The sequence below is a fragment of the Tympanuchus pallidicinctus genome, unplaced genomic scaffold, assembly GCF_026119805.1.
Source record: "Tympanuchus pallidicinctus isolate F22 unplaced genomic scaffold, pur_lepc_1.0 scaffold22, whole genome shotgun sequence".
Classification (NCBI taxonomy): Eukaryota; Metazoa; Chordata; class Aves; order Galliformes; family Phasianidae; genus Tympanuchus; species Tympanuchus pallidicinctus.
The window spans coordinates 35,283,054-35,301,200 of record NW_026294739.1 but is presented as its reverse complement, the minus strand read 5'-3'; the positions used below and the strand labels follow the sequence as shown (position 1 = coordinate 35,301,200).

At 38.8% G+C, this 18,147-nt stretch overlaps 1 protein-coding gene across 5 annotated transcripts in view; it reads left to right on the top strand.

The window, feature by feature from the left end:
• The window catches only part of MYLK3 (myosin light chain kinase 3), a 38,696-nt gene that overhangs the window by 5,660 nt on the left and 14,889 nt on the right, over positions 1 to 18,147 (top strand). The window contains exons 1-4 of one of the 5 annotated variants that reach the window (XM_052685607.1): positions 10,807 to 11,527; positions 14,669 to 14,759; positions 15,789 to 15,923; positions 16,014 to 16,218. In XM_052685607.1, the coding sequence (XP_052541567.1) occupies positions 11,018 to 11,527; positions 14,669 to 14,759; positions 15,789 to 15,923; positions 16,014 to 16,218 (941 nt within the window). In that variant the 5' untranslated portion in view covers positions 10,807 to 11,017. Of the gene's footprint in view, positions 1 to 883; positions 1,008 to 1,751; positions 1,858 to 10,806; positions 11,528 to 13,637; positions 13,841 to 14,668; positions 14,760 to 15,788; positions 16,219 to 18,147 lie in introns of those variants that run through there. The other 4 variants (XM_052685610.1, XM_052685608.1, XM_052685606.1 and 1 more) reach the window with 4 other exon arrangements.

The window sequence follows — 18,147 nt, the reverse complement described above, 5'->3', positions numbered from 1 at the left end:
TTAATAGTGGGAGTATTTGCTGTTTTTGTGAGATCTGTAGATCATAGAATCAGTTACATATGGATGTGTAAAAACAAACAAAACTTGAGAGCAATGTTCAAGAACCTCATACTGGTGTGGACATGCTCTCTCCTGTTGAGTGGCTGGGTAGTGTTCCTTGTGTAAATGCCAGGAATACTGCTCTAAGGTCTGCAACAGTCTTTTCATATCATAGGATAGCTTGGGTTGGAAGGGACCTTGAAGATCATGGAATTCCAATCCCCTGCCAGAACAAAGTATGAAGAAAAAATAGTTCAGCATCAGTCTCACTGCTTGGAAGACCCATTTTTTTCTTGTACCGCTATATGGAGCAAGCTCATGTCTGAATAGTTTGAGGCAGTTTTGACTTTTTGGGTTGGTTCAATCTTTTGAAGGTGAGGAATAATAATAATAGGTTCTAAAGCTCTGAAAATCTGTAAGCTACAAAGTATTTAGCTGAATTTTACAAGTGGAGAGAGCAAGGCACAGAGCTCAAGTTTGAATTTATGTGAGACTGTGCAGTGGAGACCAGCCTTAAATTTCTGGAGCTTTAAGGCCAGTGTCTCAGGCAGCCTCAGGCTGCCTGTGTCTCATAGCAGGATGTTAGACTGCTAACCTTTTGGTAGAACTACCTCACCTCTGTGGGCTGCAGTCAAATCGTCCTGCACCCCAGGCAACCCCTGGCCTTTTCACTTGTTTGTTGAATGGCCTGAAAAACATTCCTTGCCAGGCAGTTTAAAAAAAAAAAAAATTTCCAACACAGTAAGCACAGCAGTCTTATCCCTGGCTTCTGCCCCCATGACTCATTCATCTTTATTTCCTAATTTTGTCTGTAATTACGTTAATTTTGTTTTGTTTTTAACAGCACATTGCTCATCTTATTGTACAGCGCCAGGTGGAAATGAAGCTCTTGGTTTTGCTGTGAGAGGAGTAGCTGGTTCTGTACCCACACTTCTGGACCTGACATCTCTTAGTTCGTAATGATAAAGGTACTGTGTCTTATCCCTGTTGCCTACCTATTTATTTTAGAGGAGAGTTGATGTGCACTCATTCTGCAGTAAAATACAATCTTATTTTGATTTAATCAATGAAGGTGGGGTCCATGCTAAGTCCAGTTATTGCTCTCTAAGCAGCTTTTCTGTCTGTGCAAAGGTCAGGATCTTCTCATGCCTGATATGAATTCTAATAGAGGATGAATATTTGTCCTTTCTAGTCTATTCTTTTCTGCTTCCAATGCTTTTCTCTTATATCTTAAGAAATTTGAAATGGAAGAAATGATTTGGTATAGTCATGTTTTCAAAACAAATATCATCTCACGGTAATCAGTGCCACTGAACAAAGCAGTCAGAAAAACAACAGTCCTGTCACTTCTTAGTTGACACAAACATGCTGTCTGTAAGTTAGAACTAATGCAAAGTTAAGTAGGGCAGAAATAAGTTAAGGAACAGATAAATGCAAGAAAGGGACTCTTCAGTGACTTCTGGAGATTCAGATGTCATCTTCTGTTACGTGGCTTCTGTGCCTTACAGTAGCTGTTATCAGTAGTTCAGGAAGTGAGCTGCTGAGATGCAGATAAAATGTAGTACTGCTGATAAGGAAGTGAAATGATTGAAATGCCTGGTGTAGTGCTAGATAAGATGGAATGCCTAGTATATCACAGAAGCAGAATTCTGGCAAGATCCAGTGAGGCTGTACAGCCTAGAAGTCTTTAGGCTACCTGGGTGACCACTGTACAATCAAAATAAAATGGGAACTTTATATCAAGAAAGCTCTCTGCACAGATCTCTTCGTTTAAGCATGGGAGGATTTTGTGTTTCTGATTACATCAAGAGGTTTACGGTAAGTATTTTGTTGCACCCCTAGTTTGAAAGTAAAAAGTGACTGGATGTGACAGTATTGGCTACTCTGCCTTCTGTAAAGTGCTGTGTGTTAGACATTCTTAGCCACTTTGTGCAGTCTTTTTGCTTGCAAAGCACCCGCCGATGTTGATGAGGTGCTTCTGAAATGAGTAGTGCAGGCTTTGCCTTACTAAAGAAATACATTTCTGTGAGAGCCTTGACGTGTTAAAACTTTTAATCCAAATGATGTGTTTGTATTATGGGATGCCAGACTGACATTCAGATTATATGGAGGTCAGTTGTTACAACTTTTTGCTTTAGTAATCATATGTCTGAGAATTATAAGACAATTAATCTGTCAGGCAGGCCTACACAGGGCGATTTCATTAGGACCCAAATTCTGCATCACGCCATTTAAGCTAATAGTAAAAGCAGTGCAGTCAACTGGAGTGCTGTGTGCTCAAGACCTCAAATATGTGTTCTGTGGTAGGATGTGAAAGTTTTGATATTGGAACACTACTGTGCTGAGATCTGAGGAAATGAAATGAATCTGGCTCCAAAAAAGTACTGCTTATTGACAACCTACTAATGCTGCAAAAAGAGACAGATATAGAGACAGTACTCGTGGAACAGAGAATAGTGATCTACTTTTCACCACTTTAAGCTATCCATCAAATGACAGTATTGAATGCTATCTGTAGAGCTAGGTTTTGGTTGTTATAGATGCAGGGAGTCTGGGGAAAACAATGCTTTTATTTTCTTCCACTTGCATGTTATTCTAGTACTTTAAAATATTGAGCCTTTACCATCCAGACAGATGCAGGAACATGAACATAAGCAAACTTAAAAAGAATGCCATGTAATTCTGTGATAACAATGTTCAGTTATTTATTTTTTTTTTAAGAAGCTACACTGTTGTGCAAAGCAAGCATTGTAACAGTTTTTGGGTTTTGTTTGTTTGCTTTTTGAAGAGGCCATTCTTTCAAAATTTTGAAGAAAGGATTGGCTCTTAGATCTTATTTGATAATGGCTTTAATGGACTTTAGTAAAGAGCTTATTTGTAATCATCTTCATTCCATAATGGGACATTAGACTGAGTGAACTAAATAACTTCTGGTACAGTTGGAGAAATGGACAGATTTTCTTCGAATTTCAACAGGTAGAATTTTGTTCCATTCTTTTAATGTAATGTTATGTAGTGAATCTAATATGGTCAAGACTTCAATGTGATTTTTATCATATTGTTTGAATTTATTACATAAGAATTTATTACATGAGAAAATAGGATAGCTTAGAAGGCTAGATAAACATCACATGGAACAAGCTATTCATTTATTGTCTATTTATGGCAGCAGAACAGGAAAAAAAGATGTATTTAATTGAATGCACTAATCAGCTGTTCTTCATATTGAACAGATAATGTTGTATTTAAATTGCTGGAATTGAACTTCTTACCAAAGACGAGTCTTAAACTGAAATAGGTGTTTGTGAATTTCTTTTAATTGCCCTTGTTTGGAACAATTTGTAGAATCAAGACAAACTTCTGGACAATTAATTTTTGCTTGTTCCTTGGAAATTAAAGTAAAATGTATTCCAGGAGGGATTATAGGAATTGGCTTTAGAACCATCAAAGCAACTTACCCAGGGATTTTTTTGGACTAGTCATGTTTCAGGAAAAAATGATCACTACTGCAGTTATCTGTTTATGTGCTGTTCTGTGGCTTAGCTCTCTGCAGCCCAGGATTAGTTACTTCTCAGTAACATGAAGGTTGTGCTGAGGTTCGGAATATCTAATTTCTCTGTAATTCTTCTGCTGAGTGACTGAGTAACACTTTCATATTCAGTGGTTCAGTTTCTCTTTCTTTAGAACTGGAGATAATGATAATTCTCTTCTGAAAATGGGAAGGTCTAGAACTAGAAACTGTCTTAGATTTAGTTTGATTTTTATATTGGTTTTCCTTATCCTCAATGAGCACAGAATCAGAAGTCACTTGATTTTGGTTGTCTTGCATTGGATTATCGCAGACCATCATACCAAACTCATTATGATTATCAATTGAAAAATTATTCTTTATGTTGTTCACAAAGCTAATCATTCACTTTTATGAAACAGTATGAAAGGCAAGATGCTTTTGAAGAATACGACCAGCAGAGAAGCACATAAGATCAAATAGTGTCTTGGACCATGCATGCAGCTTTTACTAAAATTGGTAAGAACTGCTTTAATCCAGAAACTTGCTATTAAGCATAGTGAGATCTCTCTTCTCCTGCATGGAGTTTGTAGATTGGGTCTGAATCTGTTCCAGCAGGAGCTAGTGAGTGTATCTATTCATTTGATCTTACTAGTTGCAAATGGAACCTGTTGTTTGCTTGTTTGTTGTCTGTAGTCTCTTTCTGGCTTAGACTTGATTATCTGCTTGCTTGTGCTGAAGTGGCTGACTCAGTCCTAGTGTTACAGAAGGATTTGTAATGATAGTTAACTCTGAAAATTGTGATAGTAGTATTTGGAGATGGCTTGAAAACTTGTGTTATTGCTCAGGTTTACAGTGGAAGATGTTTCCTGTAGTTTATGCTTAAGCAGTAAGGCAGAGGATTTGGCTTATGAAATGAGTCAAACTTTTTGTTAGGATAGATGGCAAAAAGTGTATTCTAACAAGTTTAAGGACAAAGTTCCCTCTTGAAGATCTTTTGCACATCTGATACGGATGCTGCATTCTATGTACATGGTTTATATAAACTTTCACCTAAAGGAATATGAGCGGCTTCATTGTGGGTAGTTGATTCACTGGGAAGAGTTTGTAAAACCACCAGCTTTTGTGCTCGAGTTCCCTTACTCTGAATCCTTTTTTGAAGCAGAGCTTGTCTTGAGGCTAAGCCTGAACTGATGTAGTTATTCCTGTGCTTGAATGACGTCAAACCAAAATGTCAGAGAGATCTGAATCAGCAGGTGAATATAGCACATAACAGACTTCATTACAGGAGAAATGACTATAAAGTTGATCTTAAATTTCCTTACCGTGGTAGTCTGGTTATTACTGAAGAATGGCAATGTCAACAAGTGCTCATTTTAATAAGTGAGTAAATTGCTGTGCTAGGTTTCTGGTTTAGATTTTCACCAAAAACAACATTAAAAAAAAACATTACTAGTAAGTGTCTTATTTTCAGCTGGGATGGAATTGTTTTCTTCAGAGAGTATGGTATGATGCTATGGTTTTGATTCTGGGAGGAAAACAGTGTTGACAGCACATTGATGTGTATAATGGCTGCTGAGCAGTGTTGTACAAATCTGAGGCCATTCTCAGGAAAGGGCCCAAGGAGCTGGGAGGGGAACAGAATTAGGAAAATTGACTTAAACTGGCTGTAGGGATATGATATCATATGATATCCATGTGAAGGAGTTTTGAAGGAAGTGGGAGTTCATCGCTTTCATTGTCTGCTCGAGGGCTACCTGGGCATCAGCCAGGGGGTGTTGAGCAATTGCTTGTGCATCACTTGTTATATACATGTGTGAGCATTTGTATATATAGTCATAACTATTGTCCTTCTCTATATCTTAGTACATGTTTTTATCTCAATCCATGAGTTCTACTTTGTTGTTCTTCTGTTGGGTTGGTTTGTTTGTTTATTTTAGGAAGAGGAGGGGAATGAGCGAACGACTGTGCATTGCTGAGCCATCTGCTGAGTTAAACCACAACAGTAAGGAGCACTGAGCACAGTACATGATGCTTGCTGTACTGCAATGGCAACTGTTGGATGGAAATATGATGGAGAGAAAGAATTCAGTAACTGAGACTTGAGATTGCACAAGATGTGAAACAAGTGCACTAGCTGCTTTTGGGAGAATTTTCCGAAAGTGTGTGTTGCAGTTCAAGTCCAGCCAAATGCTTTGTGGGCAGATTGTTGTAGGTGAAGTTGCCTCTGATGTGGCTGCTCACAAACACGATTCACTTCATTCCAGTGCAGTTTGATTTATGATGTGCTTGTGTGCTTTGCTTTTACAACACTTAAACCAGTGAATGCAATGTGAATTTGTGCTCAAGGTGATCACACTTCATTCAATAACCACGAAGGGCTGCAGAGTGGCTGTGGAATCAGTATTACTACATTTTAACTTTGGAAAAGCAAGTGTAGAAGCAAAAGAAAAAAGAAAAATCAGATACATTCTTGCAGCGGTCATCACTTGTGATATTGTTGAAGTTGAAGTTGGAAAAGATTATTGCAAGTTAACTAGTTAGTGCAGTATGTATGCACTGTATGCATTATATGCATTATTCTCATAATCTTTCAAATTTGAATTAAAAAAAAGAAATTTCCGAAGTAGGAAGGAAACAGAAGACAACAAGGCAGTGCCATTTGGTGGTTTCCATCTTTTCTAAAACAAGCATGCTACCTGTAGAGTAGAGACTTTGAGGGATGTGGCTGAAAGCCAATGCTATTCCAAATCAGCCAGACTGTTTGTGATGATTTTACTGTGCTTTGGAGCAAATTCTGGGTTATGCATGGTCTTCCTCTGAAAAATTGTCTGTCTAGAAATAACCCTTTCTTGTGCAAGAGATCTGAGAGGCCTCATCTCATCACTTCAGTGGCAAGAATTTCCTTTTTGTGTTTTTATTCTTATTTGCCTTACTGTGCAACCAAGACTTTCTCTTATGCGTTGCAGTGGATCCCTACTGACTTTAAATTACCTGTAACTGAACAAACTGCCATAGATAAAACAGCTTCAGGTCAGTTTAAAAGATGTCTTACAGTTCTCTGCTGAGCTGCTAGTGTAGATGAGAAAGCATCTTGAAAATGAGAAGCAAAGCAGTTTAATAGTAGATGGCCTGAACCAGCAGGCTTTACTGAGAACTGACAGCATATGATGTAAAATCACAGAAATTCAGAGAAAGCAGAACCAGCAGCAGGACTTACCTATTCAGTTTCCAGAGATCTCTTTGATGAAGGTTGTGGAGGGGTGGGAAACTTTACCCATGGCAGCCTTCTGGTCCAGGCTGGTAAATTGTTTTAGTAATTTTTTGGATAAGAAAGAAAAGAATGAAAATTAAAATCAGTGAGACAGCTTCTTAATGCAGTTTCTGTGGGCATCAGACTTGATGGTAAAAGAGGTCACAACTCAGGGACAGTTGAATAAATGTGAACAGGCAACAGGTGCTCTCTTGGCCTCATGAGAGGAAAGTAACCTGAAGGAAGAATGCAAGGGGTCTTGTTAAGCCATGTGGGTGAGTGATAAACACTGTTATCTAGAAATCTTGTTACTTTGATGTAAATTAAATGTCATAATTTTATCTGTTCAGCTATCTGCTGTCAGCTGCTTGACAGGCATGCATTAAATACTCTGCGTGATCTCAAGATCGTAAACGTGTCCTTAGCTGTGCCACTGCTTATGAGAGTTATGACTTACTGTGTTAACAGTTCTCTAAACATGCATAAAAAGGAAAAAAGAGTTCATATAATGGATGTTCATACTAAGTTGAGGTGATACTATAGTAAAGTTGAACTTTTGCCCGCTAGGCAGTATTTAAATGTGTCATGCTAGGGTCTGATGGGGAGACTGCTAGTGCTTTATAGACATTTGTACTGGGCAAGTGGATTTCAACCAACAGCTGACATGAATATGATAAATGTCAGGTTCTTGGCCTTTTAAAGCCGTTGTGGTCCAGTTCTTAGTTCATCACCCAACATGACAGATGGAGATCTTTTGTCTGATCACATCAGGAAACCAAACTATTTCACTGGACAGGCTTATCCAAACTGTATGGCATATTTTGACCTTGGAAGTTATTCCTTTATACTAAGTTGAAGCCTGTTTCAGTACTTGTCATTTGTCATGAGAATTGGTATCTTACTGAACCACTGCTCTGTGGATGTGATTTGCTGCTTTTCATGTGTCAAGGAAATCAACTGTTTGTGGGAAGTTACTGGTGTAGATCTTAATTTTGCAGAAGTTTATGTATCTTAAAGTTCAGCTAACTCATTTCCTCAGGGGAGAATTCAGTGTGTGTCCATGAGCAACAGCAACTAGATATGGGTTAAGGAGGTTTTCAGCATAACTTGAAAAAGTTGCCTGCTGGCCACTGAAGATGTAAAGGATATTTATTAGTATTTTTTTTTCCTGAGTAATATTCAGTAGCTGTGGCCAAATTTTGAATTTGCTGTCTTTTGCTTTTTTTATAGGGTCCTAATGTTTACCACATCTTGTTCTTCATCTTCTTAGAACTCTGAATTGCAGCCTTTTCAAGATTCTCCTCAAGTCCCTAAAGTCTCTATAAAGCTTTGGCTTTGTTTAGGCTTTTTAATTTTATTTTATTTTTTCATTTACCTGCATATTTTTAGTCATCTCCAGTTATACTATGTTACTGGAAGCAATGCAATAATCTAATGAGATGATCTGTTTGAGCAGCTGGTTTTAACCTTTGTGACATTTCTTGTTTGGGATATAAGCCTCTGGTATTACTTTAGTACGTGCTGTAGATTTTTTTTTTCCCCCATTCATTTCATCTTTGTTCCTACTGCAAATGTTTTTTTTTTTTTAATTCCTTTGGATCAGAGATAGCAAAGAGGAATCATAGCTGAACTGCTGTATTGTAGATTTTTAAACCATTCGTTATGTTGAATGCAAATGTTTCTCTTGTCTCCTGACATCTGTCTTTGACAACTGGGAGTGTGTGTGGGACTGAAGCCAAAGTGGAATAAACTCTCATTTCCCTCTTGAGAATAGAAGATTCTTTGGCATCATCAGTTGAAGGTCACTTGTAGTTCTGGTTCTCCAGAATTTGTGTTCCTTTCTTCATGCACTTCAGAAATACTTGATAGCCTGGAGATGTTTTAAAGATATCCTGAGATATTTTAAAGGTATCCCAGAAATTTAGTTCAGCTCTTGTTAGGATGAAGGTAGCTGCCATCTTTTGTTCACTGGTTTCCTTCTTTCCTAATAATAGGAGAAAAAATTATAAGAAGCTTTATTCGGAGTTTACATTCAGAGTGTGATGTGGCTTGCCAGTTTGCTTAGCTAGTGACAACATGGGGTGTCTGAGCAGAGCTCTGCTATGTACAGTGTTCCTGTGTTAATTGCTGTTAGTTATTACTCATAGAACATTTCACATTCTTCAGATGTAATTTGGAAAGTATAGGACATGAAACAATTTCTGTAGCAGTGTCTGAGTACAAAATGTCATTACATGCAATAGGTTCTTATGAAGAAAGGGTGAATTGAATAGGCTAGTGCATTTCTTAGACTAAAGACAATTTTTGTGTGTGGTCTAAGGATGAGTACACCGTGATCTGCAGTATGTGAGTTTTAGCATTAAAAGACTTGAGTCTGTCAATGAAACAATGTGCTCTCTTTGAGCTGCTCCAGTGAGATGTGAACACTAGACATTAAATGTTCTGAACAAAAATTACCTTCTGTTGTAATCCAGAGCAAAAGGAATGAAAGATTCTTGCCTGAATATAAATGTAGTATCATCCTGTAGTGGAAATGCTAAGTCACAGCCTGAAGCAGTGATTGAGCACCTGGTGGGAAGGCAGGGCCAACCCAGGGGAGCTCAGGTGCATGTAAGTTCCTGAGTGACTGGAAGGGGTGGAGCCAGGATCTACCCGGTCCCAGACCTCATTTAAGGCTTGGCGGTGGAGGTAAGGGTGTCTTGCTGGAGGTCTCTGCCTACCTGAGGCCTTCAGAAGGTAAGCAACTATTCTCCTTCATTTCTGTATCTGTGGCTGCTGCGTTTGGGCTCGCTCTCATTTTTTGTAGCTGAAGATTTTGCCACCCTGCTGTTATCATCCAATTGCAGCATTACACATCCCTAGGAGAACACAATCAGATCCATTTAGAACAGTTTTTCTTTGTGTGTTTAACAGCCAATAAAAAGTTTGGAGAAGGAAGGAAAAAGTTAAGCATCAGTCATGAAGTGACTTTAAATTTCTCACTACGGACCAACTGATGTTTCCTTTTTCTTCATCCATCACCCCACCCATAATTTTGCAGGTGCTTATTCAACGCTATTTAACATCCTGCTGCGTACCTGTATGTTGAACAGCTGCATCTGAATAGGAGTCAGCTTTGGCTGTGTCTTCTCTGTATGTACATCACAGAATGCTAGGAAGGAGTATTTTCCTACAGAAGTGGCAAGAACTAAATACTTTCATGAAAGGATAATTTTAATATTGTTACTACTGACTCTGTAGTGTGTGGAGAAAGGATTCTAATTTCTATGATGCCTCATCTCATACAGCAAATACACTTAAATAATTATGTTTTTTTCCCACGTGCTCATTCTGAAAAATGAAAGGGATTGGAGACAAAGAGTTGCTCTGTATTGCAAGGCATTTGAAAGTGTGGGGATTGTGCGAGTGTGGAATGGCTACTTTTCTGTTCTCTAGGGAATGTTGAAGACACACTAACGTGACTTAGAAGTGAAAGGAAGTCAGTAATAAGTCTATAAAATATCTAATTTAGTAATTTTGTTGGACTGGCTCTTTGTCCTCGTGAAGATTTTTTGCTTGGTTCACTTTCACAGCCTGGGAGAAAGATATAATTTTAGAAGTTTCAGTTGACAAAGACATGCTGGTGCTAGATACGTATTTCAGATCCTTGTCATTGTACTCTATTTTTAAATTCAAGTGCCAGCCAACCTAACAAGCACAGCTTGTGTCTCTGCTGGGTGTCCTATGTCTGTGCTGGAAAGCAGAACTCTTCCAGCCCTTAGCACAACACCACCACACTTACTTCTGTATTTGTTGTATTTAAAGAGAAGAAATGCTCCAGCAAATTCTTTTCTATATCACAGAAGTAAAACTGGTCATAAAAACAGTGCTTCTCTGTACAGAAGTCTGCTTAGGCATTGGCAATTGCTAAGATGCTTGCCTATCAGCAGCCACTTGAGAAAGAATTTTAAATGGTCTTGTGACGTCAAGGAGGCCCAAGAAAATACAGCCTGGTGCCAAATTACCTCCAACATTGAGAGCATGCAGTAAGAAATAGATAACACACAAGTAAATCATTTGCGCAATAGCTATCTAATGATACGCTCCAGCAACTCCAATAAGTGAGATTGTCTGGTGTAGGCATAGCTAAAGAAGATTAACTTTCAGGCCCTCATTTTCTAATTTATGATTAATGAAAAGCCAGCCTAATCTATCTGACATCGTGCTGTCTGGACAGAATGTCTGCAGGTAGCTTGGACACAGCAGAGGGAAATGCCTCGACCAAGTTACAACCTATAAAAGTGAACAATTTAAGTATGATGGATAAAAAACTGAACTTATTGAATGAGAAGATGGACAAACTGTTGCATTTCCAAGAAGACCTGACAGGCAGACTGCAACGAGTTAAAGCTATTGAGGATGTAGGAAAGGGCATTAACAAGCTAACGGTATCCAGAGGAGCCCTTGATGAGACAGGTGAAGTGGAAAAAGGCCTGAAGCTATCGGACAGTCCTCACCAGACTGATATGGACAGCATATGCTCAGAAGTGTTAAGATTGATGAAAGTTGCTCAGCTTGATGCCTCGAAGCACAAGGAGAGACTGGCAAAGATAGAGGGAAGGATTGATACGCTGGATAAAGTGATTACTTTAGTGGGAGAAGTACTAAAAAATTCTAAAGTAGTGGATTTTATTCTCAAAGGTGTTGTGCCCTGGAAGAAGGAGAGTCTACTGGAAAGCCCTGTTGAGGTTGGTTTTCTTCTACTGCTCTTGATAGTTATTTGTGAAGTAGCAAGTCTCTCCTGCAGTTTTGTTTTTTGTTTTTTTTTTTTCATAACATTTAAAATTTAGGTTTTCCTTTAAGAATTGCTATTGCAGGTTACTGCCATGACCTCTAAATTATAAGCATTTTGTGTCAGAGACCTAATCTTAAAATGTGCCTTGAAACGTCTCAAGTCCTCAGAGTGTGCCAAGCAATCCTGTAACAGGTATGAGAAACTGATTGCTGCTGTAAAAGATTCAGCTTCTAAGAGAGCCTGAAGATCAGCAATGTCATTCACATTGGTGACAGAGATGAGGTTCCGGTGAAAGGCAGGAGTGATGTACTGGGAAGTATTTACTGAAGGAAGCTGCTTCTATTTTCTTGATTGATCATGAAGTCTGAACACAACAAAAGTTTTGAAAATTTTTTCTGACTTTTGTTTATATGCCTGTGACTTCATGAACGATATTGACACTGTTCACTCCTCAAATCAAGTAGTTCATGTGGTTTTGCATATGCAGTTTCCATCAGTTCACAGACAGCGATTCCAAAGCATTTCCTAATTATCAAGAATAGTGAGGAAAGATAGACTAATATGATAAGACTGATCTGTAGTTGGTATGGTATTTGGAACTGATTGAGCTTGATTTCTGAGAGTTAAGTATTTAGAATTAGTTTTGGGAGTTGAGTCTTCATGATGACTTGCGTACTGTTATTGCGCCCCCCCCCCCCCCCCAAAAAAAAAAAAAGTGTGAGGGAGAACTCCATGAGTTGAAATGTCATTCCAAGAGTCTCTTACACACCTGTATAGAGGTGTCCTTACTGTAAGGACGACTCAGTACAAATGTCAGTGTGTATTTCTATATTGATCCAAATGTTATTTTGTCAAATCAGTAACGTGTATTGGTAGATGCTACACCTGAACTGTTATAAAACCAGGGCAGTGTTAGATGCTAGCATACCTTTCAGTCTTTAAGAGCTCTCCTGATATCCCTTTTTAAATGCCAGAAGATGAAAAGTGAGCTAGACTGTATGGAGACAGAAGGATTTATAAAGAGATTCCATTAGTGTTGATACCAATAAATGATGACCTGCGTTGTTACAAGTTACTGCCTGCTATCCCTGTAAAAGGCCTGGAGCCAAGCACTGTCCTTGATGAGGCTTACATGTAGAACAGAACTGACTGCACAATATGTTACTGGCCAGGAGAAGACGAATATAAAGATTTCATTGCCAAATTGTCAGTTTCTAAGTGAGCAGTAAGGAGGGATATAGATAACTGCTGTTAGAGCAGCACTGGAGGAACCTTTCCCATGGACTTGCAGCATGCAATCAGGATCAATCGTTAGTTAGCTACTGGGTACTGCCTCATCAGTGTTGGTGAGAAAGAAGGTCTGAGGTCATAAATTCATTCAAGATATGAATGGGATGAGAGGTGAATTGTCCTGCTCTTGGTGGCCTGATGAACTGAGGTAGAGTGGAAGTCTCCATCCCAGGCTGTAACTACTGCCTTGGGTGAAGAACTCACAATGTGTGTTTGGCAAGTGAACTGTTATGGAGCTAACTGCTTTTGCTGAAGTATCATAGCTGTTCTCCTTTCTTGTTACTGGGAAGTTTTTGAAATTGAAGCATGAGATTAGTTATAAGAACTTAAGATATGTCTGTGCTTTGATTACAGGCTGCTGAATAGTCTGGTATTTGAACTAGTTTTAAATTAGAGAGGTAGTAAATGTATGTGACCTAGCTAGAGTAATGTGGAGGAAAGTGTGGGTGAGTTTAAAAATGCATCAGCTTGTGGTGAGCCCTGTGCTAACTTCGGTCTGTTTTTTATTTCAGTCTGTTTTATGTGTCCAAAAAGATTCCCAGTTGCACTGGGGCTGCGCACAAAGAATTTCCTACTTGCTTGTTGCTATTTTCCAACCTTTGCTGTTTCGTAGCGATACGCTGCTTATCACAGTTGGCTCTGCACAAGGTTACTAAGAATGGGGGTGGGAGTGGGGAGGTCATGTTTTCATTTTTGGGTGAAGCTGTTTGCTGATGATATGACAGCATTCCTGGGATGCCATAGGAATGCTTATGGAAGAGGCATTCAAAGTTGGAGACAAATTAATAAAAGGCTATGAACGGAGCTTTACAGATTCCAGGCTTCTTTTTTATGTAACAAAACAGCAACAACAAACAAAACAAGGGCAAAAAACTAAGCTGTCCCTTATTCAAGGCTTTCTTTGCACACAGGATTTTGCAAGTAAATGTTCCCCATAGTCATTGTTGCAGGTTTGCTTAGAGCTGCGATAAAGATGGTAACAATATTTTATTTTGTTTTTGTTTTTTGTGGTGGGGGGGAAAGGGTTGGAGGGAGGTGCTCTGTAGTGGACTTTATAAGGTTGTATATGAATGAGGATAAGAGGCTGCTTATTTAAATAGGCCATCCAAGATGTTATACCTTTTCTTATTTTTGTATAATGCTTTATGCCAAATATTTAGTTTTATTACAAATGTATTGCTTTGTGAAGTGTTATAGTGATGCTGTTACAAAATAACTGTTCTCAGTGCTGTGTTAATTGGAGAATGAAATTGCTTTAGAAAAAGTCTGTTTTTAACCATACTAAAGGTAACATTTAATAATGTTGCATGTGTATGAATGTTATAATATAGACTAAAGGCTCTTTGTGTAACCTCTATCATTGCTGGAATCATGAATCTCTAGATGCCTTGAGACCAATACAGCATTGGATCTACAACATCTTTCAGCCATCAGTCAACAAGTATCAGAAATACAACATCATTTTATCTTCTAATAATTCCTGTGTTTCATATGGCATGGTTTTTAATCAATATTAGTAAGGGTGACTCGAGGCAAAATGTCTTACAAATAATGTTTTGGAAAGCGGAGACCTAAAACATTACTCTGTGCCATCTTGTTTTAGGAGTATGTTTTTTTTGCAAAAGCAGGAAGAGCTCAAAAAAGCGTGGGGGGCAGGGGGGGTGTATGGAAGCAGAAGTAACTAAAGATTCAGAAGTTCAGAGATGTCAGTACCTGTCTTACAGGGTCTCAACCTATGAAGTTAGAGAAACCCAGTGAGAAATAAACACCCTTGAGCGTAACTGTTATTTCTGTCATTTTTCAGGCCAAGGAAAAGCTTGAGGAGAGTGGTTCAAAACCTAAGCGTGTACTTAGTAACAGAGGAACGCAAACTGAAAGCAGTAAGCCTTCTGAAGGTATGTATCACTCTGGGCATGTTACAGTCTTTGACTCTAGAACATGCAGCAGACAAACTAGAATAGTCTGCTATTTTCCACTAAATGAGGAATTACTATGAATGAATTCCACAGAGGAATTACTATGAATGAATTATTGAGAAAATAGAGATGTTCTCCCCTTCCTTGTATCTGTCTCCTAAATCAGCCCCCCCGAGAAACCTTGAAGCTCATTAAATTAAAAACAGCATCTTCACTTGGCGACACTGTTTCCTTGTTTTGGTATTACAGTGATCTGAAACAAGAGAGCAGTACTGGTTTGCAGATACCTCAGAGGTGAGGCAGTATCACCTAGCAGACAGTCCCCAAATTTGTCTTAATAAAACTCAAAAAGCACTTTTATCCTCCTTTGGAATAGGGGCATATTGACATTGCAAATGTATTATTATTATTTTTTTAATAAACAACAAAGTTTCATTGCCACAACAGTGCTAGATTCCTCTTTAGGATGTAGCTGTCTGGACATTGCCATTTCACATCCTTTATTAATACTTGAGAAGTTGTAATGGCGTGAATGTGAGTTCAACAGACCTGTTGTCTTCAGAAAATGTCCTTTTCTTTTTTAAAGTGAGCCCTTTAAATCATGGGCGCTCCCTTTTTTAGTTTCAGTTAGGAAGTGACAAAAATCAAGCAAACAGCTGGTCACAGTTATGAGTTGAAAGCAACACAAGTTTGTGAACTAATCTTGGTAGCCTCTGCATACTGAACACCAAAAGAAATGAGAAATTCCTGTTATTAATATATATAGTAATTATCCTGAGGGTGCTGGAGAACCTTCCCCTTTTGTGGAGTGCAGGTAAGACTTTGATTAAGCCATGAGCATTAACAATGACTGACTGAACCTGGGTAAGGATTTTTAGTGGCTTTTAGTGGCTACTTCTTTCAGAAGTAGGAACTGCTTAGATTATTTTGAGTGGGTGTGTTACTTTACTCCCTCTTTTTTGCCACTGCTTCTGCCATGGATAGCTTATTAATGTTGTGTTTGTTCAGATACTAAAACTGTGAAAAAATTGGATGAAGACAGTAGAGGATGCAAGAAGGTAAATGCTTCAATTGCTGTTGCCTACAAAGCTGACTCCAGACCCCAGGCTAAAGAGAGAACAGCACAGCAGAAAGCGGTAGAAGGTACTGGAAAAGCATGGAGCTGTCAACAGCAAAAAGATTTTGGTGTCAAAGCCTTGAATCAACATAATGGTCTTCCCTTCATAAATCAAGATCATGTAGGCAACCAAGATGTTCCTGTTAAAGCTCACAATATGGGCAGAGCACCATGCCCAGAAGAGTGCCACAAGCAGCTTTTTCATCAGAAACCCAAAGAGAATGAAAACAAACCTCCGTCACGGAGTATGGCATTGCAGGAAGCTGTGCCCTCCACATCCCAGGCTTTATCTGACACAGGGTGTGAAGTGACACAAACCAGGTAATGACTTTGCTGCTAGTTTTCTACATGATCTGAAACCACTTCATGTGTTTAAAAAAAAAAAAAAAAGAAAAAAAAGGAATAACAGATCATTCAAAAGTCAGCTCTTGCTTAGGCATGCTCCAGGGGAGAAATGGTCATGATGGGAAAACTGCAGTGGGACTTTATAAACAGTTAAGGCAAAAAAACTCAAAGTATGAAGAACCTCTTGTTTGTCTGAAGTTAGAGGGCTAGACAGATGGGAGATTTGATGTGATGGGCTACTGTGTATCAGAGGAATGTGACTGCCCTTCTGCATCTCAAGTAGATGGACCTTTTAAACACTCTTTTCCAACTTCTGTTTCTGTAAACATGGGGCTGGAAGGAATTTAAAATGTTTACTTGTCTATGATAAAACTGAAGCATTTGTTTTGTTTTATGTCCTAAGTAGTCTTTAAAGCTTTTTTTTTTTTTTTTTTTTTTATGCCTTGATCACCTAAAGATATGAGCAGATTATTTTAATTTCTAATAGTCTCATCTGTCATGGGTAAGTACTTTGTAACATGTCTTTAACAATTCTTTTCCTTTTGAATTCTTTATTCACAATTTGATTGTAATTATATTAAAAACCAACAGCACAAAACTCTACCAACCAAACCTCAACAGCTGCCAATTCAGTGACAAATTTGAAGTGTCATGCCTTTTCTGTTGGGGCTGACAAATACATATGTGTGGGTATGAGTGGTATATGCATTCAGGTATGCATAAGTATACATCTACATTACTGTGTCCCCCATTACACTATTAGTAGTGCTTATGTAGGTAACTCTGAAAGTAATGCCTCCTATTTATTTCCATGGAAACCACAACAGCTACAAGGAGCACAATAACACTATTTGATTGAACAAATTCTCAGATACAAAATGTTATGAGCTACGTGTTTTTACCAGCGATTAACAGTAGCCTGCATGCTGTTCTCCTTTAAAAACAAAAAAAACAACCCTGAACTGACAGAGTTCACCGGCTGCCTTACTGTGCTGACACCCACTGCTTGCTCTCTATAAACATTCAGCAAGCATCAGTGAATGTTTGTGGGTGCCATTTTTCTACTTGGAGGAATTCAGTGACACACCTTTGCCTCATCTGCACTTCCATATCAGGTGCCATTTTATCAGCAGCCCTTCTACTGCTGTATGTTGCACAGCAAAAAAAAATCTAAGGGAACGCTGGTGGGAAGGTTCATCCTCTATTACGTGCCACCAACATCTGCCTCTGACATCATGAAACCAACATGATAAAATGGGAGGCGATACTTTTGGAGCACCCCTAGTACAAATTAATGTCTGAAGCCCAGACAAGAATGTGACACTACTTCTGTGCGTGTGTTTTAATTTGAAACCATCGTGGTTTCCACCATCATGGCCTCTTCTCCAACACTTAGGAACAAACTGTGTACAGCTCATATACATTGATAACCCCAAATCTGTTGTTGTAACAGCATTAAGAAACAGGAGACCTCCCTCTGTTTTGCCTCTGGCTCATGAGGCTTCTTTAAGTGGAGCTGGGTCTGTGCTTCCCGCACTGAGGCTGGCTCAGGTGTTTGTGAACAAGCTGATGAACAGTTGCTGTTATCCCTATGGCATTTGGTGCTGATTAAATATGATACAGCAGGAGTGAACTTGCACACAGAGAGCAGCTTTTGGAGCAGCTGAATGGTTTGGACAGAGGGGGTATGCAAGTGCCAAAGCATTTGGTGAAGAGAGTTGGGAAGCCAACAGAAAACCAGAAGGTAGAACCTAGAGTAAATCCTGGGAAAAGACAACACTCCTGAACAAGGTCCCTATTATGCTTGCGTGTGAAGCATAGTGTAGTAAATGCATCTTTGAAATGCATGCTACTTTTAATGAGGTCTGTAAGCCCCTGCAGAAGTGTCAGAAGAACATTGTGTTC